This window comes from Schistocerca cancellata, chromosome 3 (genome assembly GCF_023864275.1).
Source record: "Schistocerca cancellata isolate TAMUIC-IGC-003103 chromosome 3, iqSchCanc2.1, whole genome shotgun sequence".
Taxonomy (NCBI): domain Eukaryota; kingdom Metazoa; phylum Arthropoda; class Insecta; order Orthoptera; family Acrididae; genus Schistocerca; species Schistocerca cancellata.
Window position 1 is genome coordinate 229,955,037 of NC_064628.1, and position 24,143 is coordinate 229,979,179.

Sequence of the window (24,143 nt, forward strand, 5' to 3'; positions counted from 1 at the left end):
AATTCATGGGAGAATATCAGAGAGATACTGAAGGAATAGAACTGGAAGACTCTTGAAGATAGATGTAAATTATCCCACGGAAGTCTATTAACAAAATTTGAAGAATCAGCTTTAAATGATTACTCTACGAATATACTACAACCCCTTACATATCGCTCACACAGGGATCGTTAGGACAAGATTAGAATAATTACTGCATGCACAGAAGCATTTAACAATCACTCTTCCCATGCTCTATACGTGAATGGAACAGGAAAGAAAACCTAGTAACTGGCACAATGGGACGCATCTGCTACTTTGCTCCCCACTATAGTTTGCAAAGTATATATGTAGATGTAGATGTAGATGTAGAGAGATCTGGCAGGAGGAATTACGAAAGTTGGTGCATTTAGACCAACCGCTGGTGATCCTCACTGAAATTTTCACATTAAGGAGAATGATAGCTGAGAATTTACAGCGGAGGTTAATACACTGACCTACAGATTCTATGAAGAGTTTCTTCACTTTTAGAGGATTGATCAGGCATTGTGCCATAATCCAAGCTTACAATCAGCTTAATAATCAGCAAAACCATCGGAGAAATTACCATGAGAATAAAAATAACAGAAACTGAGGGAACAATCCACAGAAACAGAATAGTGACAGGAGTCATGATGACAACTGGAGAGGGAAGAGGGAAAAAAGTGGCGATAATAGGAATCAAAGGGTTCCAGGGGGAATATAATTACAGAATGAACCATGACTAATGAATTAAAATATAACTGAATAACAGAGGGCAACAGAGACAGAATTTGGAAAACTGAAATTTGTTCCAACTGAGGTCTGCACTGGAACAAGACATAAAATAAGAGACATAGGGACAAGAGATGGGATAGTTATTATATGCGTAATAGTTGGGTTTTTTGTAACAATAAAAGCAAAGAAGTAGGGAAGAGAGGATATGTAAATGGAGGCAGTTACGGAAATTAACAATTTGTTTGGAAGCTGATTTAAACAGCATTATAAAAAAATGCTTAAAGGAGAAATTTTTGCAGAGAAATAAAAAGCAAAGGGAAGAAATTAATACTGACGGTCTATTTAATGAAGGAGACAACAGTGTTGTGAATGTAGAGGAAAATAATGTTGGTTTGGCATTTATGTTAAATAATGAGCCAGAATCAGCTATGGAGATTGGGCAACTGAATGTGTGTTGTGATGTTGAGAATGAGAAGGTAGTTCGCAATAAAAATAATACTGTCCTAAATGAAATGGAATCTATTTCAGTAGAAGTAAATATAAATAGGGTAGAGTCAATACTGACAGAATCTAGTGTTTGTGTGAAGTTAACTGTGGTCAGGCAGTTGAATCTGTACCATATGGTGATTGTGATTTTTGTAATATAGAGAATATAGCTGCATTTTTATTTTTTTGGTCTGGCAATCAGCATTCATGGTAATTTTGTAATACAGAGGGGGGGATTGCTGCAGATAATGATGTTTCTGCATTAGAAGCTGTGTGTAACACTATTAATCCTAGTGATGTAAATTCTGTTGCAAATAGTATAAATGAAGAAGTGGGACACGCACCTTTATTTGCTGAACCTTGGGAGAATAAGGAGGAGTTTGATTTTGATTCTAGTTACTGGACAGTCAGGAACAAATGGGTTCAAAAGTGGACACCTGAGGATTAGTGAAATAGCACAGGATTTCAAGAGCACATTAAGAATGAGGAAATATTTGAATTTTCAGTCACAAGAGTAAGAATAAAAAGTGCTACTGGGAATTACAGCAAGCCAGTAAGGAGGTACATAGTTTTAGTTGTAAATTATTTAATCAAGCTTTTGTTCTCATGCCAAATCAGAGCGTAAATATGATGTTGGATGGACTTTCTGAATAAATATGAGGCAAATATATATATTATAAAGACAAGGTACTGAAAATAAATGCTGAAGGGTGCAGGAAGAAAAATCAGTTTAAGAATGACTTGACTTTTCCAAGGCATTCTGACCACTGATGAAATGGGAAGTAGGCAGTGAAAAAAGGGACAGGTGCAGATGAATTAGAAATGTGTACCAATGTATATAGTAGATTATCGTTAGCTTATAGTTTGCTTTATTTTCCCTTTTTTTTACTTTTTTAACATTATTATGTATATGTGTTTGGTGTTAAGCTTGTTTGCAGAGTTGGATAAGCCAGTCATGACAAAAGTGACTTGCTCAGCTTTGCAGATCATTTTTGTATCAAATTGATTGCACTGGATCATTTTGTAAGTTATTATTATTATTATTATTATTATTATTATTACTGTATTAATCACAAGTACATCTGTGAATTAACAGTAGTCTAAATTACAAAATTATATTCAGATACAACTGGCCCAAAACATATCTTTGCCTAGTGACATTCTAGTCTTTTGATAGATGGAACAATACACCTATGTTATTATAACGAACAGAGGTGAAGTATCTTCATAAAATAGAAAGAAACAACACTGGAAGTGGAACTACGATGCTAAACAAAAGCTGATCTGTCTACCAGATGCTCAGTACCGGTATGTTTATATTTGTATTATTCTTATGGTGAAGAGAATACTGCATGTGATTCACAATTCACAAAAGTTCCTATTAGCAACCATCTCTTCTCACAGGTGGGAAAAAATTCAGAATGTAGAGTTGGCTATATTGACAAACATCCCAAACCGTCTTGCCAGTCGGATTTTCGTAGTACACTGAAATGCTGCTACATTAGAAGACGAACAATACAGAATTTGTATTTACTTCATTGGATAAAGTATGAAAATGCAGTGGTCCAAACTCGGGGCAGAGAAAAAATTCGTCTTCCACCTTTTCTTTTAATTTATTTACTGACGCAGAGGTTTTGGCGCCAGTATTTATCTTTGTGCCTGCAAAGCATGCCTGTGTAGTGCTACATATATTCGACGGCAGAAGTTAGTTGTGGCGGCACCTACCAACATTTTTCAGAACTTCCACTTATTTTGCACTCGATTCTAAGCTGCAGGCGGTTTTTTTGGATTAGAAAAACCGGAAAAAAGTGCGGCTTAGATTCGAGTAAATACGGTACTTACTCTACAACATTAGTAATTTTCTTTTTTACTTGTATTCCATTCATGATTTTCCAGCACCATAAATTACTTGTCATTTATGTAGGAGTTGTTTAAAAGAGAACCAAATGACAAGAACAGCATTGAAAACAATAGGAATGCTTTCTTGATTCTAACAATATTGCAGCAGTAGCCATTCCACTGTCACCCCTTTATACACAATTTACGGAAACCTACAACAGGTACTCTAAAAAATATGTTCGTCCCTTTACTATTCATGAATTGACACAAAGTGTTCTCTTCAGAAGTTGTGGCAATGATTTATCAGTCATAGTTTCATGTAAGAGAGGCTATGTGGTGAAGAGGAAATTGTATGACTTAGTGTAGCTCTCTCAACCATTCCTTTCCAGTGGCATGGACAAATGGATCCTCAATGGCAGTAATACTAGACAAATGTTATACCATTGTATGGTTGATGCCTGAAGGTTTCGTCACCAGAAAAACTTTCTTCAGCACACCAGCCACTGATATTATTTCACTACCCATAAATAATTCTGATCTTCAAAATTTTGAGGAATGGTTGACATATCTGGAGGATTATAGCTCACAAAACCTTTGTCTTTTCTCTCTTTAGTGCTGCATTGGCAATTGATTCATATTAATTATATGTATCAATCTTTCCTTCTCATCCAAGCTGGTAATTCTCCTCTGACCCACGGTTGTGGTTGAATTTTCCGAAATCTACCCATTTTCCTAGACCTCTCCAGTCATTTTCCTTCACCCTTCTTCCTTCCCCTTCAACCCTTCAGCCTGAAGAAGAGCCACTGGCTCCAGAAGCTTACCTCTCCTTTTATGTGTGTGTGTGTGTGTGTGTTCTGCTGCCAACTGGTGAGTAGATTTTTTATCTATCCAATTTCATTATATTAATTACTAATGATGATCTGATCCCAAATTATGACAGCAGTCAAATCTTCTCATCATCACATAGTGTCTTTCTCTACTGTATGTTTGTGAAACATCACATTAACATCTTGGCTGTTTGGTGGATTCATTTTGAGATGTGTTATACCACACTAAATAACTGTTCAAGTCAACTGACTCTGTCATTCAGAAGATACTATGTCTAGTGTAAGACTGACAGCAGCTGCCATGGTGGACATTATTTTGTATAAACATTCAGCCAGTGGATAACATAATGTTACATGTTTACAAAAGCTCTCTAGCCATAGGAGCAAGCAAAAACTGTTCTCATTTCTTGACAAGTGGTACAGACCTACAGTTTGAAATTTTGATAGCTACATAACATTATGTACACATTGGTGATAACACAAAAAAAGCCTAGTAACTCTTGATATGTTGTGCAGATGTAAAATGGCCATTTCTCAAGAGGGAATCTCAGTCCAAAAATGAATAGTTTGGCCACTGTCGAAGTTTGAGAGTGGTGGCATCTACGTGTCCTCAGATTATGTCAGCTATCTTAATTAGTTATGAAACCTACATGCCATCAGTGTAAGGTTGATTCACAGACTGAACACATAGCACTCCTGTGCATGTGCTGCATCTTCTTAACTCCTTTATTGTAATTACAAGTGGGTTGTTGTGTACCAGTGCATTAATGTTGCTGATAGTATTACAGCATGCACCAGTACACAAATTAAACTGACTGATATGTTGCTTACATAAGACAAAGTTAATGCCAACAGCAGAGTTGCTGCACAATAGTAGGCAGAGAGGTTTACCAATAGAGATACTGCCCATCATTTGACATTTTCAGCAACTGACAAAAGATAAGAAAAGTTGCAAGTTCATAGCATATATTTTTCTCTTTTAGTTTTTCTCAAAATTTTAGCATTTATGTACAGCAATGAACATTTTCCGTGTCTGTTACATTTTGTTGTATGTAATGCAATACTGTGGAATATTAAGAAATTTACAATATACATGGTATCCTTATGAATACTGTATCAATTACTGTGACCTTGTGTCTAACATTAACTATCAAAAATAAATGCCCGCTATCCTCAGTCCTGAATAGTTGCCTCTGAAGAGAATGTTTAGAAGCACTTTAAAGTGGAACTGTCCCACCTGTGCTCATGTGTGGAGAGTTGTCTGTGAACAAGAGTGGCATCCAGTCCAGTCAACAGTTGTGGAGGGCTACACACAACAAGCACAGTTTGTGCAACAGCATTTATAGCACAGCATATTCCAGTAACAATTCCTGATGACATATAAGTAGCACCATCTGGATGTCACAAAATAAATCAATGGTTGGTAAAGGGGGACCAATATCATGTCCACCAGATCTTACACATCTTGACCATTTTCTAAAAACTACAGTGTACGCTACTCTAGTAGCATCAGGGGATGATCTCATTGCATGGATTAATGTGAAATGAAGTCTGTTTAATTCAATACAAGCCAACCACCTAATATACTACAGACATCTCTCATCATCTTGTTATCACAAACTTAGACTCATGACTACACATAAGTATACACATATAATGCATCCAACCAGGAACATTGTGGTCTAATTGTTTTTTATTGAAAGTTAATTTATTCATGAGATATCAGGATTTGAAGATAATATAATACCATTAATATACAAAAATACATTATTCAAAACTGAAACATAAGAAAAACAGCCTAGTTAACTTTGTGGACAAATTGTTAACTATTCTGAGAAACCCCCTCCATGAATCCTGGACCTTGCCGTTAGTGGGAAGGCTTGCGTGCCTCAATGATACAGATAGCCGTACTGTAGGTGCAACCACAATGGAGGGGTATCTGTTGAGAGGCCAGACAAACGTGTGGTTCCTGAAGAGGGGCAGCCACCTTTTTAGTAGTTGCAGAGGCAACAGTCTGGATGATTGACTGATATGGCCTTGTGACACTAACCAAAATGGCCTTGCTGTGCTGGTACTGCAAACGACTGAAAGCAAGGGGAAACTACAACCATAATTTTTCCCAAGGGCATGCAGCTTTACTGTATGGTTAAATGATGATGGCGTCCTCTTGGGTAAAATATTCTGGAGGTAAAATAGTCCCCCATTCGGATCTCCAGGCAAGGACTACTGAGGAGGACGTTGTTATCAGGAGAAAGAAAACTGGCGTTCTACGGGTCGGAGCATGGAATGTCAAATCTCTTAATCGGGCAGGTAGATTAGAAAATTTAAAAAGGGAAATTGATAGGTTAAAGTTAGATATAGTGGGAATTAGTGAAGTTCGGTGGCAGGAGGAACAAGACTTCTGGTCAGGTGAATACAGGGTTACAAATACAAAATCAAATAGGGGTAATGCAGGAGTAGGCTTAATAATGAATAAAACAATAAGAATGTGGGTAAGCTACTACAAACAGCATAGTTAATGCATTATTGTGGCCATGATAGATACGAAGCCCACACCTACCACAGTAGTACAAGTTAATATGCCAACTAGCTCCACACATGACGAAGAGATTGATGAAATGTATGATGAGATAAAAGAAATTATTCAGATAGTGAAGGGAGACAAAAATTTAATAGTCATGGGTGACTGGTATTCGATAGTAGGAAAGGGAATAGAAGGAAACGTAGTAGGTGAATATGGAATGGGGGTAAGGAATGAAAGAAGAAGCCGCCTGGTATAATTTTGCACAGAGCTAACACTTGGTTCAAGAATCATAAGAGAAGGTTGCATACATGGAAGAAGCCTGGAGATACTGACAGGTTTCAGATAGATTATATAATGGTAAGACAGAGATTTAGGAACCAGGTTTTAAATTGTAAGACATTTCCAGGGGCAGATGTGAACTCTGACCACAATCTATTGGTTATGAACTGTAGATTAAAACTAAACAAACTGCAAAAAGGAGGGAATTTAAGAAGATGGGACCTGGATAAACTGACAGAACCAGAGGTTGTACAGAGTTTCAGAGAGAGCATTAGGGAACGATTCACAAGAATGGGGGAAAGAAATACAGTAGAAAAGAATGGGTAGCTTTGAGAGATGAAATAGAGAAGGCAGCAGAGGATCAAGTAGGTAAAAAGACAAGGGCTAGTAGAAATCCTTGGGTGACAGAAGAGATACTGAATTTAATTGATGAAAGGAGAAAATATAAAATTGCAGTAAATGAAGCAGGCAACAACGAATACAAACATCTCAAAAATGAGATCGACAGGAAGTGCAGAATGGCTAAGCAGGGATGGCTAGAGGACAAATGTAAGAATGTAGAGGCGTGTATCTCTAGGGGTAAGATAGATACTGCCTACAGGAAAATTAAAGAGACCTTTGGAGAAAAGAGAACCACTTGCATGAATATCAAGAGCTCAGATGGAAACCCAGTTCTACGCAAAGAAGGGAAAGCAGAAAGCTGGAAGCAGTATATAGAGGGTCTATACAAGGGCGATATTCTTGAGGACAATATTATGGAAATGGAAGAGGATGTAGACGAAGATGGAATGGGAGATATGATACTGCGTGAAGAGTTTGACAGAGCACTGAAAGACCTCAGTCGAAACAAGGCCCCAGGAGTAGACAACATTCCATTAGAACTACTGATAGCCTTGGGAGAGCCAGCCCTGACAAAAAACTACCATCTGGTGAGCAAGATGTATGAGACAAGTGAAATACCCTCAGACTTCAAGAAGAATATAATAATTCCAATCCCAAAGAAAGCAGGGATTGACAGATCTGAAAATTACCAAACTATCAGTTTAATAAGCCACGGCTGCAAAATACTAACACGAATTCTTTACAGACGAATGGAAAAACTGGTACAAGCTGACCTCGGGGAAGATCAGTTTGAATTCCGTAGAAATGCTGGAACACGCGAGGCAATACTGACCCTACAACTTACCTTAGAAAATAGATTAAGGAAAGGCAAATCTATGTTTCTAGCATTTGTAGACTTGGAGAAAGCTTTTGACAATGTTTACTGGAATACTCTCTTTCAAATTCTGAAGGTGGCAGGGGTAAAATACAGGGAGCGAAAGGCTATTTACAATTTGTACAGGAACAAGATGGCAGTTATAAGAGTCGTGGGGCATGAAAGGGAAGCAGTGGTTGGGAAGGGAGTGGGACAGGGTTGTAGCTTCTCCCCAAGGTTGTTCAATCTGTATATTGAGCAAGCAGTAAAGGCAACAAAAGAAAAACTCGGAGTAGGAATTAAAATCCATGGAGAAGAAATAAAAACTTTGAGGTTTGCCGATGATATTGTAATTCTGTCAGAGACAACAAAGGACCTGGAAGAGCAGCTGAACGGAATGGACAGTGTCTTGAAAGGAGGATATAAGATGAACATCAAAAAAAGAAAAACAAGGATATTGGAATGTAGTCAAATTAAACTGGGTGATGCCGAGGGTATTAGATTAGGAAATGAGACGCTTAAAGTAGTAAATGAGTTTTGCTATTTGGGGAGCAAAATAACTAATGATGGTCGAAGTAGAGAGGATTTAAATGTAGACTGGCAATGGCAAGGAAAGCATTTCAGAAGAAGAGAAATGTGTTAACATCGAGTATAGGTTTAAGCGTCAGGAAGTCTTTTCTGAAAGTATTGCATGGAGTGTAGCCATGTATGGAAGTGAAATGTGGATGATAAATAGTTTAGACAAAAAGAGAATAGAAGCTTTCGAAATGTGGTGCTAGAGAAGGATGCTGAAGATTAGGTGAGTAGATCGCATAACTAATGAGGAGGTACTCAATAGAATTGGGGAGAAGAGAAATTTGTGGCACAACTTGACCTAGAAGAAGGGATCGGTTGCTAGGACATATTCTGAGGCATCAAGGGATCACCAATTTAGTATTGGAGGGCAGTGTGGAGGGTAAAAATCGTAGAGGGAGACCAAGCGAGGAATACACTAAACAGATTCAGAAGGATGTAGGTTACAGTAGGTACTGGGAGATGATGAAGCTTGCACAGGATAGAGTAGCATAGAGAGCTTCCTCATACCAGTCTGTGGACTGAAGACCACCACAACAACGACAACAACATTCTGAGAAACTGATTTGTTTAGCTTATGTGTCCATACTGCATAAGTTATCAATTAATTAAGACAACATTTTAAGACGAGAATAATTTTTATACCGTGTAATATTTCAAAATTCTGTTCTGATAATACTGGAGTCTGCAATTTGCCAAACATGGCAAAGTTCTTAGAGTTCCCATATTTTGATTTTTATAGGACATACTCAAATTTTAAACTTTTGTTAAATAAATTATAAATGGTTACCCTCTTAGAAGCCAGGTAGCTTTTAAATAAACATGAAGGTTCATTACAATACCAAAAAGTAGTGCCTTGTACACACACACACACACACACACACACACACACACACACACAAACAAACAAACAAACAATTTAACAGAAACATAAAACCGAGAGAGTGGCACAATGTTTTACATGCTTAAAATTAAATTCTGAAGTCACACTCTTGCTCGTTTCACCATGGGTGTCAGTCTCTACAATGCTGTTGAACATTCTGCGAACAAGTTGATCAAAATTTTGAACCACTTTCATTATGTGCTCAATCAATCAGTTTTACTGGGGTAAGAGGTGTTCTAATTTTAACACATGTAGATAACCTACACTTAAAACAGAACCTGATTTTTCTGTTGTCTTGTATAAACTGTGAAAATGTCACTAAACAGTTTAGTGCAGTGAGTGGGTAAACAGAGTGGACAGCAGAGATACTAAGTCATTATGAAAGGGCTACAGGCCATATTTGTGGAAGACTGAATATTTTCCTTACTCAGAGGTATAGTAACTGCCAGTTCACATTTATCTAGTTTTGCCCACATTAAATTTGCTATGTCTGATTGCAGATTAACAGGGCTCATAGAAATTCATGAGCTATAATTTTCTCTCTCAAATATTTAACTTTCTTTGGAAAGTGTGATGAAGCATCAGATCTCAGCTTTTATACAAACATAGTTACAAGTAATGGGCTCTGCAGAACTGTACAAACTAATACAACCTTTCATAATGTCTCAAATAAAGTGTAATAAATACAAATATTTGCATCATCAATCTATATGGTAATATAACTACTATTTCTCAAGGAAATACACATGTATTGCTGGTGAGTTGAAGTTGCTGTTGAGTTGAAGAAAATCAATTTATTTTTATTTTTTTATTTTTATTTATTTATTTATTTGAGCAATTGAGGGACAAACCTCTGCCAGAGTGTCATCAGAAACTGGTATACTGGAAGCATCCAAGAGAGTGGCATCATTTCTTAGCACTTGTACTTCCACTTCACAAGGTACCCCACTGGCCAAGATTGTAACCATCTGATTGTTACAGTCTTCATCTGAACCTAGAACCATAAATAATTATTCTATCTTCCCAATGATACAAACAGTTATATCTCTTTTTTTTATAATTATTTTTAACTGTACATCTCACAAAAGTAAACATAAATTTCTCATGCATTAACTGAGGTCTATACAAAACTTATTGCTAAATTGCTTTCTTTACAAGACTACATCTTCATTCAAACAATGCAATTAATAACTTCAAATTTAGTACTGCATTAGAATGATATTTAAAGCTATAAAATACACAAATATTTTAAAAAACATTTTGCAATGCATTTAAATAACAGCAAAAATTTGGAACATGTAAAGACTATGTCTCCTTTCTTTTCTAATCTGATATCCCGAAACAGAATCACATAATTCATTCTCAAATGCATGTTCACTGATTTAAGCCTTGATAATTTCAAAATTCACTACACAAGTATTTGATAATATTGAATGTGGTTCACATATACCCTGGTAAACAAGACAAACAAGCTCAGTTCTCCAAATTCTTTTGCCATAAAGTTATGATACATAACATCAAAATTCCAGGGCAGGCAATGTTTAGCAGGCAACAGTGATTCGAATTTCATGCCCAGCCAGAGAGTTGATATGGAGGAAAGGTCAGAGGCACTAAGGTTTCATACTACATCTACATCTACAGCCTTACTCCGCAAGCCACCTGATGGTGTCTGGCGGAGGGTAACTTGAGTACCTCTATCGGTTCACCCTTCTATTCCAATCTCGTATTGTTCGTGGAAAGAAGGATTGTCGGTATGCCTCTGTGTGGGCTCTAATCTATCTGATTTTATCCTCATGGCCTCTTCACAAGATATACGTAGGAGGGAGCAATATACTGCTTGACTCCTCAGTGAAGGTATGTTCTCATAACTTCAACAAAAGCCCGTACCAAGCTACTGAGCGTCTCTCCTGCAGAGATCCGAAATGTGAAATAATTTGGGTGAAGGTCACGGTTAAAGCAGGCTCAACATGGTAATTGGATGTCTCTATAGGCCCCCTGGCTCAGCAGCTGTTGTGGCTGAGCACCTGAAGGATAATTTGGAAAATATTTCGAGTAGATTTCCCCACCATGTTATAGTTCCGGGTGGAGATTTTAATTTTCCGGATATAGACCCGGAAACTCAAACGTTCGTAACGGGTGGCAGGGACAAAGAATCCAGTGAAATTTTTTTTAAGTGCTTTATCTGAAAACTACCTTGAGCAGTTAAACAGAGAACCGACTCGTGGTAATAACATATTAGACCTTCTGGTGACAAACAGACCCGAACTATTTGAAACAGTTAACGCAGAACAGGGAATCAGCGATCATAAAGCAGTTACTGCATCAATGGTTTCAGCCGTAAATAGAAATATTAAAAAAGGTAGGAAGATTTTTCTATTTACCAAAAGTGACAAAAAGCAGATTTCAGAGTACATGACGGCTCAACACAAAAGTTTTGTCTCAAGTACAGATAGTGTTGAGGATCAGTGGACAAAGTTCAAAACCATCGTACAATATGTGTTAGATGAGTATGTGCCAAGAAAGATCGTAAGAGATGGAAAAGAGCCACTGTGGTACAGCAACCGAGTTAGAAAACTGCTGCAAAAGCAAAGGGAACTTCACAGCAAACATAAACATAGCCAAAGCCTTGCAGATAAACAAAAATTAAGCAAAGCAAAATGTAGTGTGAGGAGGGCTAACGTGGCAGAAAATCCTAAGAAATTGTGGTCTTATGTCAAAGCGGTAGGTGGATCAAAACAAAATGTCCAGACACTCTATGACCAAAATGGTACTGGTACTGAAACAGAGGATGACAGACTAAAGGCTGAAATACTAAATGTCTTTTTCCAAACCTGTTTCACAGAGGAAGACTGCATTGTAGTTCCTGCTCTAGATTGTCGCACAGATGACAAAATGGTAGATATCAAAATAGACGACAGAAGGATAGAGAAACAATTAAAATCGCTCAAAAGAGGAAAGGGCGCTGGACCTGATGGGATACCAGTTCAATTCTACCACAGCATACTGGGTATCATATTAAGTTTCACCTGATGACCGATAACAAGCCCCCTTTTTGCTACCTTTTTCCCACTTGAACCTTCTTTTTAAGATGGTACAGCAGGTGAGAAGTTGGACACTGTCCCTTAGTAACTGCAATTACTAGATCCATACAGGCCCATCATGCAGCACTCACGCACACACACACACACACACACACACACACACACACACACACACACACACACTCTTTCGTGCTTGCAGTGTGGTTCAGATGAAGAGTTTGACAGGCACATAGTGATGATTTTCTCCTCGTTATCCTCGGAGGTACATATAGGCTAATGGCCTCCATAATTTTTTTATACCTCTCGCTTCTTCTTGTTCTATTTTTGTATTCGAGATGCCACAAGTTATACAGTGCTTTATCTGTCTCCTACATTTCTATCAGTTTTGTTGTAGATGTGATGCACCACGTAAATTTTGAAGCCATGTTGATAAACATTAAATGTCAGACAGCAGCAACAATGTTAGCGCTCCAAGTGGTTACATTTCTCCATGCAGTAAACAGAAGATATATGTTTTCTTTGATCAAATCTAAGACGAGTCACTACATTCAATCAAAGACAATTTGATCAAGGTCTAACTTTGACAACAAAGTTCCATATTACACAATCAAATCATATTTGACAAAGAAATGCAAATGATGATATCTTATCATTAGCCACAGACAAATCTGAATGCTATGTACTAATTCCACCCACACACTGCACTTATGTAATGAAGCTTCTCCACATTGCATATTAGGAAATAGGCAGAATGAAGGTAACAGTGCAATGTCATGTGTGAAGCGTAACGTCGTGTTGACACCACCATAGAACATATGGCTCAGAAATGCCAGCCTGCACCCACCATCAATCAGCATTGGCACAGCATTTCAACCCTTGGCCATTTTACGACTACCCCCAGCAATTTACGACTACCCCCAGCAATTTACGACTACCCCCAGCAAAGAATATATATATTGATTTCATTGGAACATTCCAAAAAGCAGTGTAGCTGCTGGTTTTCAACACCCTCTCTAACTTTCCATATGTGGCACATATACAGGGTGTTACAAAAAGGTATGGCCAAACTTTCAGGAAACATTCCTCACACACAAATAAAGAAAAGATGTTATGTGGACATGTGTCCGGAAACGCATAATTTCCATGTTAGAGCTCATTTTAGTTTTGTCAGTATGTACCGTACTTCCTTGATTCATCACCAGTTGGCCCAATTGAAGGAAGGTAATGTTGACTTTGGTGCTTGTGTTGACATGCGACTCATTGCTCTACAGTACTAGCATCTGTGAACGTTTGGGCAGGCATTGTTGATGATGTCTTGATTGGGCCCCATGTTCTTCCACCTACACTCAATGGAGCACATTATCATGATTTCATACGGGATACTCTACCTGTGCTGCTAGAACATGTGCCTTTACAAGTACGACACAACATGTGGTTCATGCACGATGGAGCTCCTGCACATTTCAGTCGAAGTGTTCGTACGCTTCTCAACAACAGGGATTCGGTGACCAATGGATTGGTAGAGGCGGACCAATTCCATGGCCTCCACGCTCTCCTGACCTCAACCCTCTTGACTTTCATTTATGGGGGCATTTGAAAGCTCTTGTCTACGCAACCCCGGTACCAAATGTAGAGACTCTTCGTGCTCGTATTGTGGACGGCTGTGATACAATACCCCATTCTCCAGGGCTGCATCAGCGCATCAGGGATTCCATGCGACAGAGGGTGGATGCATGTATCCTCACTAATGGAGGACATTTTGAACATTTCCTGTAACAAAGTGTTTGAAGTCACGCTGGTACGTTCTGTTGCTGTGTGTTTCCATTCCATGATTAATGTGATTTGAAGAGAAGTAATAAAATGGGCTCTAGCATGGAAAGTAAGCGTTTCCGAACACATGTCCACATAACACATTTTCTTTCTTTGTGCGTGAGGAATGTTTCCTGAAAGTTTGGCCATACCTTTTTGTAACACCCTGTATAGGGGATAGGCAAAATAATGTGAACACCAGTACTTACTTGGGAATGGTTTATTAATAAGGGGCTGGACCCCCCTTTGCCCATAATACAGCTGTGATTCTTCTTGGAACACTGGCATATAATGATTATATAGTCTCTAGTGGAATGATATGCCACACTTCGATCAGAACCTTTTCTAATCCTGTAGTGACTAGGGATGCGGAAATCTGCTCCAGAGTCTGTGCTCCAATACCACCTGCAAGAGTTCAATAATGTTCAAGTCCGCGGACTGTGCTCGCCAGGGAAGATGCTGCAGCTCAGTTGTGTGCTGCTCATACTACGATTGTACTGTTTTGATTGCCTGAATGAGTGCATCATTGTTGGGGAACAACATTTGAATTGTGGGGTGCACCTGATCACCTAAAATGTTCACATAATCATTGGCTTTAACATTGCCTTTGAGGGTAATGATGGGACCAGCAGAATACCATAATATGGCTGCAGACATCATCACACTTCCATCTCCATGCCTAACTGTTGGAATCAAACAATAAAGATTGTAGGCTTCTTTTCACATTCTCCAGACTTAAACCCAGCCCAATGTAGGAAATAACAAAAACGTTGACTCATCAGACCATATGATATGTTTCCACTGATCAGCTGTCCAGGATTTATGCTCCTGATACCATGTTTTACTCTTCTTTGCGTTCGTTGTCATCACTAATGGTTTCGGTATAGCAGCTCATCCATGAATATTCGCTTTATGGAGTTCTCGGCGGACAGTGTTGGTAGATACGGAGTCTCAAAGATGGTTATTGAGCTCTGCAGTCACTTTAGCCACTGTATTTTTATGTTGTTTTGACACAATTTATGATAGCGGACGATGGTCTCTGTCATTTAGTTTTGATTTGCACCTACTATTATGTTTACACAATAATGTCTTTCCACATTTTGTGTAGGCTGACATGACTGTTGAATTAGTTGCTCTTGAAACATTCAATAAGTTGCCGGTTTTGGTTACTGATGCTCCAGCTAATCGGGTGCCCACAATCTGCCTTCTTTCAAACTCTGTTAGGTCTTTCCTTGCACATCGACCTCAGCTCTGAATGCAAATGCAAAGCGTGCACTACTCATAAACGACCTGCACTGATGCCTAGTCCGTACTTGACATGCATAGTCCAGCACAACACATGCCTTACATGCATTGTTGAGCATCAAACACAACCATTCCATTACTACTACTGTTCACATTATTTTGTCTCTCACCTGTAGCTACCACCACCAACACCAACACCAACACCACAACAACAACACCACCACCACCACCAACCACCAGCAACTAACATCCACGCCTTCTTTCTCATATTTGCAATAGAGCCCTCCATCCTGGTTTCTGACAACAGCCTTCAATTTACAGCCTCTATATTTCAGGATATTTGTGAACACAACTGTATTGAGGATCTGACCATCACCTCTTTCCATTTCAGTACCCAGTCCGGAAATTGACCTTCAGAATGCAGATGTGCAATATAATGATGACAGCTGACTCCAGGGTCATACTCACCAGCTTCCTCGCAACCTACCTGTCTGCCCCTTAAATGGACGTAATCTGTCTGAAATTTTACACGGGTGCTAATGATGCACCCTTTTTGGACACATGTTCCCAACTCAGCTGGCCCACTGCCCTTGCACCTAGTCTTATTACCACACACACTCCCATGTACCGGCTAATAGGGAGTGGCAAATGTTTGAGGTTGAAGCTGACCAGGATCACAAGGTCATCCAGTGCAATCAGCTCCAGCTACAGTGAAATGTAATGCCCCATCCCCGTTAACAATCAACTGGACATGATTCGCACAACCGTGTCTGTAACTAGCACGCCCAACAGCCTGCCTGTCACTACTACAACCTCACCAACAAGGGGTCAACAATGATGAACAATGGGAGCTGGTGGGGGTGGAACCACTCCCATGCCCTATACCACTTCCAGCTCTCATCAACATCACAGAAGCCCTCACCAAGCAGTCAATGGAGGCTGAGCATTCTTGGACTGGTGTGCCCTTGGAGAACGAGCTGTTGTCCTCCTCTGAACCACAGCTAGCATCCACTCTCCTGCATGCGGGACAAGTGGTGATCCAAAACAGTCGTCAGCCAGCAATTCCACAAACAGTGCCGATACCTGACCTGTTAATCATGATTAAATACCACGAAAGCATTTAGCGGAAATTCCAGCAACTCAGGCCCCCTTCCCTAAACAAAAATTGGAGAGAAGCCACAAGAATAAAAACAAGCAGCTTTTGTCCCATATTACTCACTCTGATATAATTATCTTATACTTTCATATTGATCACTCTCCCTGCATCATACCCCGTATTTTTGCATGTTAACTCCCGCACCTTTCTAGCTCCACATGATCTCGTATCTCATCCTACGAATGCTCCCCCACCCCCACACACATACTTTCTCCATTTTATCCCAGTTTGCACCCACTAATTCCACCTCATCCAGACACATCTGCTGTCCCCCTTCTTCACACTTATCCACCCTCAGACCTGCTACCAACAGTAATATATACTATTTTTCTTATCCTTGTGACTTCTCGCCAATTTTAGTGAGTTTTCGCATTTCACTATCATCGACTCCCTCAGATTTCATCTTGTTTCCCACTTTTGCATCCTTTTTGTGAATTTTCACAGGTATTTGGGTGTATTATTGTGAAATTTTTCGGGCGTAATTCTACAGTATTTACGCAATTTTTCGCATTTTTCCACCACCATTGATCCTTGCTCCTTCCATCTGCATCAGTGCAGAAAACTTTCCTTATTCCTAGCAGATCCCAGTCCCACATGCTACTCCTGCATTGTTGCTTGGCTCATGGAATCACCCCTAATAACCTTACCATCAAATTACCCATCTCTGGCTGCCACCCCTCCTTCCACAATGGCCTCCACCTGTTCAGATTCCGCCAATCCTTAGCCCTCGCCAACATAGCCCTGCAAAACCATATCAACCTAGCCCAAACCTCCTTGCTGTACCTTCTCTCCATCTGCAAAATTCTCCTGCTATGCAATACCATATTCCTGGAACCCATAACACACATTGAAACTCTTGCCCTGCAGGAACTTGAGCAACATGCACAACACCTCCAAAAAAAGCTCTCCATCCTGCTCACTTCCTACTCCTTAGAGTACCACCGTCCACCACCTTTACAACAACCTCCAAGCCTCCCCCATGTCCCCTCATAGCTGACAAACCCTGTTTCACAGACCTACTACAATTACCCCACCCTCCAAAACTCCCTCCCAGCACCACAGAGAATCCAGAACCTAAACAGACTCCCAACACAGTCATGAACCTTTCCTCCAGAAGACTTAGCCCCACAGAAATATTGGTCCTTTCCAAAGGCCTCACCTTTTGCCCCACTCCCAAATTCAACCATGCAGGACTTGTTAAAGACCTTCTCTCCTTCTCCCGGCCCCTACAGTGGAAACACTTTTTTGCCACCAACCCTACCAACCAGACTCAATCTAAGACCAATATTGAACATTGCCTAACTCAGTTCACTCCTCCATCCAACTGTCATTCCCCTCACTGCCCCCAAATCAGCCCCTGTTAACTCTCCAGAATTTCTTAACCTCCAACCTTGCCTCACCATCATTCCCCAAATCCCTCAACATGCAAACTAGCCTAACATCCACAGAAAGAACTTCAATCCACCATCTAAAAACTGATCTCGACCTCATAACCCTACCTGCAGACATAGACTCCACCACCATTGTTTTGTACCACAAGGATTACCTGGGGAGAATGACTCTGCCAGCTGTCAGATACTTCCACCTACAAACCTTGCTATGATGACCCATTCCAGCAATCCAGCAGGATCTCCAGATCTCCAGTCACTACTCAAATCCTTGGGCACATCCCAGAACCTCTCCCTGGAGTCCATCTCTCTACTCACTCCGACCACTCTCAACACTCCTACCTTCTACATGCTTCCTAAAGTACATAAACCCACCCACCCAGGACACCCCATTGTGGCCAGTTACTGTGCCCCCCCCCTCCCCCCGAGAGAATCTCTGCACTTGTATACCAACACCTTCATTGCCCGGAACCTACTCTCTTATATAAAAGGTGCCAACCATTTTCTCTACAGACTCTCCACAATTCCTGCCCTTTACCACACGTGCTCTGCTCATCACTATTGATGCCACCTCCCTGTACACTAACATTCCTAATACCCATGGCCTTACCGCTGTTAAACACTACCTTTCTCAACATCCAACAGATTCCAAACCAACAACCTCCTGTCTAGTCGCCATGACCACCTATATCCTCACCCACAATTACTTCTCCTTTGAAGACATTACCTACAAACAAATCCGTGTTAGGCTATAGGCACCTGTATGGCACCATCCTATGCCAAACTACTCATGGGCTATCTATAGGAATCCTTCCTAAAAACCCAGAATCTTAAACCACTCACCTGGTTCAGATTCACTGATGACATCTTTGCTATCTGAATCAAAGATGAGGACACCCTATCCACATTCCTCCAGAGCCTTAACAACTTCTCCCCCATTTGATTCACCTGGTCCTACTCAACCCAACAAGCCACCTTCCTAGATGTTGACGAGCACCTCAAAGATGGCTACATCAGTACCTCCGTCCATATCAAACCTATTAACCACCAGCAATACCTCCACTTCAACAGCTGCCACCTGTTCCATACAGCCTAGCCAATCATGGTTGTCGCATCTGCAGTGTCAAGAAGTCCCTCTGGGAATATACTGAGGGTCTCACTGAAGCCTGCACTGACTCTAATTGTCCTCCCAACCTTGTACAAAAATAAATTTCCAGTGCCTTATCTTTCCAGTCTCCCACCACCTCCCAAGTCCCACCGCCAGGCCACAGAGGAGCATTCCCCTCGTAACTCAGTACCACCCAGGACTGGAGCAGCTGAACTTCACTCTCCACCAGGGTTTTGATTGCCTCTCCTTGTGCTCTGAAATGATAAATGTCCGGCCCACTATACTTCCCACCCCTCCCATAGTGTTATTCCACTGTCCATCGAACCTACACAATATACTCGTCCATCCTTACACAACCCCTGTTCCCATTGCTCATACCCCTGTAATAGACCTACATGCAAGACCTGTCCCATACATCCTCCTACCATCACCTACTCCAGTCCGGTCACTAACATCACCTATCCCATCAAAGACAGGGCTGCCTGTGAAACCAGTCATTTGGTCTACAAGCTAAGCTGCAACCACTGTGCTGCATTCCATGTATGCATGACAACCAACAAGCTGTCTGTCCGCATGAATGGCCACCAACAAACTTTGGCCAAGAAACAAGTGGACCACCCTGTTGCTGAACACGCTCCCAAACATGATATCCTTGATTTCAATGACTACTTTACAGCCTGTGCCATATGGATCCTTCCCACCAACACAAGCTTTTTTGAATTGTGCAGGTGGGAGCTTTCCTTGTAATTCATCTTATGTTCCCGTAACCCTCCTGGACTCAACCTTTGTTAGTCACTGTCCTCATCCATCCAGCTCCTTCCCTGTTCCCATTCAGCACTATACAGTTCATTCCACCACCACACCCAGTCTTTTTATTATCTTTGTATTATTTTTCTCTCTCCTTTTCTGCTACTTCCCCCCCCCCCCCCCCCCAAATTCCCCCCCATCAAATAATCTTAATATGATCCTTGTCAATAATGCATACACAAACAATGCCGATTCATTGCTAGCAATGTACTTTGGAAGACACAGTTGTGCACACTAATGTGATTAATGAGAGTGTGACTGAAATAGTCACTCACTGAATGCAAAAGTACCTTAGAAGAATTCTTCGAAGTCAGGTCATTCAGGTATTTCGTGGTGGACAAACTAGAGAGCTTCCGCATGTTTTGGAATACACTAATCACTACTCGTTAGTCAAGACAGGCAATATTAGAAATATTACCAATCGAAAGTTTTGGCTCACAGTTGAGGAGAAGGAAGACATAAAAAGATGTATTCAGCAGTACTGTAAAAGGAAAGATAGACATTTAATTATGGACTATTGCCAGTGTGAGATATGAAAACAATACACAATTTGGCTGCCAATGAGGCTTTTGTTATATGTCAGTTTATATGGTTATAATAACTGTATATTTGCTTCACATCCCTTTATGAATTAGCTTTTGTTTAGCAGTAAATGTTTGCGTTAAGGTAGCTGCTATGAAATTTTATTTCAACTATTTGGAAATTCAGTTTCATGTAATCGAGAATGCCTTGCGTAAAAATAATGCTGTGCAAAACTTTGAATGATTAATTATCTACATAAATCTGAATTGCTGTGGAAGGAATAAGAAAGTAAATATCTTTAGTATTTAAAATGTGGAATAAGATTTTTGAGTAAACTGTATTTACAGTCATATGTTTTCACTGAATCACTGCAGCAAAAAGTAACGTGTTTTGTTAGTGTGCTGCATAATTAGTAATGAAAATATCAGCATTGTAAAAGTAGCTTACACTCCATTGGATGTTCAAACTATTGATTATCTCTTGCAATATTTAGTGCAAAGTGAAGTAGATTGCAAGTAATGATTTTATTATTATTATTATTATTATTATTATTATTATTATTATTATTATTAAACTAGTTTCAAGTAAAAAATTGTTTTCACAAAATTTCTCCTAGCAATCAAAATAGATTTACAAGCAACATATTAATATTTTTTAGTAACTTCTGTGCAGCGACAATACAAATAGGGTATTTATACATAAGGTTGCAGCAAGGATTCAGATCTCTACTTTGTTATCAAGATGTCACAGTTTCTTGCATCTCTCTTTTTCTGAGCTAACATTTTTCATAATTTCAAGACTGCTAGGGATCTGCAACATGAGTGCCACTTTCTCGCTTTCTCGATCATTTCAAATGCCTTTCCATTCAATTAAAGGAAAGCTGTAACAGATAAATCTTCAATTATAGAATGTTTTTAGGGCTAGAGGGGGTGTCACAACTTGTGAGTAGATATCTTGTGCCACATACCACACAAACCTATGTCAAGCAGAATCGCAGCAGTACTGCATTCCAAAGATGGAGCAACATGCTATTACGCAAGTGGTTTAATGTTTCAGCTCATCAGAATACATAATCCTTTGGTCTGTCTCCAAATAAATCCAGAACAGCTATACTAGGCCAGTTACTTATATCTTAGTAACATGTCATTTTATTTGATGTAATTATTACAGTTTCAGTTCAGAGTTCTTTGCTATCTGCTCGTTCCTTCTTTTGGCTTGTAATAAACATTTATTGACGTTGCTCCTTCAGAATCTGCACGTGATATACTTATCTGCTTACACCTTTTCATTAACACCCAGCATAAAAAAGCCCTTAACACGTCATATCTTTACTTAAATGTCATAGCTGTATGTGTTATTCGTACAGTCTTTTCCTTATTCTATAAGCGGTGGATGAAATTTGACTTCTCTGAAATGGAACAGATAATGGACAAAAATGTAAGGAAGGCACAGCAGCAAGGATTGCACAATGCAGAAGGGCTTGCCACAGAAGGAAAAATGTTGCAAACAAATAAAAATTGTATACCAAAGATCAGCAGAAGATTCACATAAATCTATGCTTGGAGCATAACACTATAACTGTAAAACAATGAGAAATGGGAAAACAGAAATTAAACAATTACAATTCTTTGAAACGTATTGTGCAGGAGACTGCTGATGATCATACTGACTGACTGATTAATAAATAAAGATATCATTAAAAAAGAGAGATGTTTAATAAATAACATAATAAACCAATGAGATAGAATGGTTAGGTACATATTACAATTTGAGTCTCTGTTGAAAACTGTAGCTGAAAAACGATGTATTAAAAGAATCACTAGGGTTGGCAGAAATGTGTGTGAGAAGAATGGATTGCTGATGATTTAGGACGCAGCAGTTATGCTGCAATGAAACCAATAAATGGCAAGTTCGAGGACCGAAATACTGAAATCAAATGATACTTAGAGTTGATGAGTAAAACAACAACCACAAAATTTTTTTTCTTTGCATAATGAATATCCACCCTCACACCTTCACTTCTCTAGTAACTCTCTTCTATTTCCCAACCTCCTCCTCTGTCACTTTACGATTACAGTCCCTTACCTCCAAGTTGTTGAATTCCCTTCCTGCCACTATTAACTTCTCGGCTTTTCTTATATTGGTAGCTATTGGCATTTAATCACCAATTTCCTTCTTCCATTCTGCTGTTTATCTCTTTGCCTGCGCACATGAGTGGTATTCTTGCTCAGTTCCCAAATAATACCGATTCCAGCCATTTCTTCCCCTTTTGCTGGAGAAGGAAACTCAGTTCCACAAGAAATCATTATTTTCCACCTTTTGCTCATATGTCTGTCTGTTATTGTCAGATGAATATGTATTTTTGTCTTATCTGATTCAAACTGAGTTGGAAGTTAAACACATAGTAAACCTAACTTGTATCAGCCTAAACACCAGGACATCATCATATGATGTCAGAGTGAAAAGAAAGACCAGAGCAACATTACAACTACTGAAATGAATAAAGTTTCAGAATACTCACACTGTTTGCACAGGTGGATGAGCATACTTTCTACTGTATGTCAATACATACAACAACAAATATTTAGTCTTCAATTTGACAAATTATTAATAAGAAATGAAAACATTCAAATAATATTTAATAATTTTATGCATACTTGTCAGAGATGTAGGTATCACCAATGGCTTGTCTAAATTTATATAGTACGAAAATTCATCTGAAAGTTTTGGGTCACTTGCAAATGCACATATACATGCATAAAAGTGCACACATCTCTTGAATGTTGGGTCATCTTTATTGCTTGCATGTTTTACTTGACCCTAAAAAAAAAGAAAAACTATTAAAAGCAAAAACTTTCAGCAGAATTATGCCACTGTTAACAAAGAACACTATATTATGAAACGGCAGATACAACTGATATGTGACAGTTAAAAAGTGCAATTTTCTTATCACTTGTGTACCACAGCATGTATCTACAAAACAAAATAAAGACTACGAGAAGAGAGATGATTCTTGCCTGTTTCTAGATATGAGTTCTTAACTACATAAAAATAAAAGGCACAGGACACACAATACAACTCTACTAACAATTTAAGAGTATAAAGATAATTGTTCCCACACAATCCATTAAAACTGTCAGTTACATATATGTTACCTTAAATGCTGTACAGCTGCAGAAATATTTATTTTCCACTCTATCTTTCAGCCTCGACATGAAAAATGAAAAATGCAGATATCCCAATGGATGTTTTGGACTTGCTTTACACTTCACAGCCATTATATTTTTTGACACTCTTTGAACAAGAGGGCCTGCTGACTCATTTGCAAGAAACCAAACTGCCTGAAGGGGAAAAGAAGGAAAACAAATTTATTCAGTTTTCACTTGATCTGAATATATTAAATGAGCTAAAATGTATTGATGATAATCTGGAACTCTTTTTTTTTTGTTATTTTTAATATTTGACAACAGTTTTAGCATTGTTTGCTATGCATTAATAAGATAAATAATTACAAACACTTGTTGGTTACACCAACTGGTTACAATTTTTCATATTTTATTGTGAACTGTCACAGTCGTCAGTAATGGTAAACATTTAAGTTTGTATTCTGTGATGTCTGGGTACTGCATTGCTCCTACTTTGGCTAATGTTTAACTTCCGAAGCAAGGAGAACTCCCGTCACTTTCAAAACACTGCTCTCACAGACTAGCTGTGTTGAATTTTGTG

The 24,143-nt window shown here is 39.2% G+C and overlaps 1 protein-coding gene across 2 annotated transcripts in view; it reads right to left on the reverse strand.

The window, feature by feature from the left end:
• LOC126174861 (uncharacterized protein C2orf42 homolog) overlaps positions 1-24,143 on the reverse strand; it is a 231,343-nt gene that overhangs the window by 109,938 nt on the left and 97,262 nt on the right. For both annotated transcript variants that reach the window (XM_049921260.1, XM_049921261.1), the window contains 3 exons: positions 23,573-23,758; positions 23,075-23,237; positions 10,193-10,335 (listed from right to left, as the gene is read on the reverse strand). In XM_049921260.1, coding sequence (XP_049777217.1) covers positions 10,193-10,335; positions 23,075-23,237; positions 23,573-23,758 — 492 coding nt within the window. The remainder of the gene's footprint in view (positions 1-10,192; positions 10,336-23,074; positions 23,238-23,572; positions 23,759-24,143) is intronic.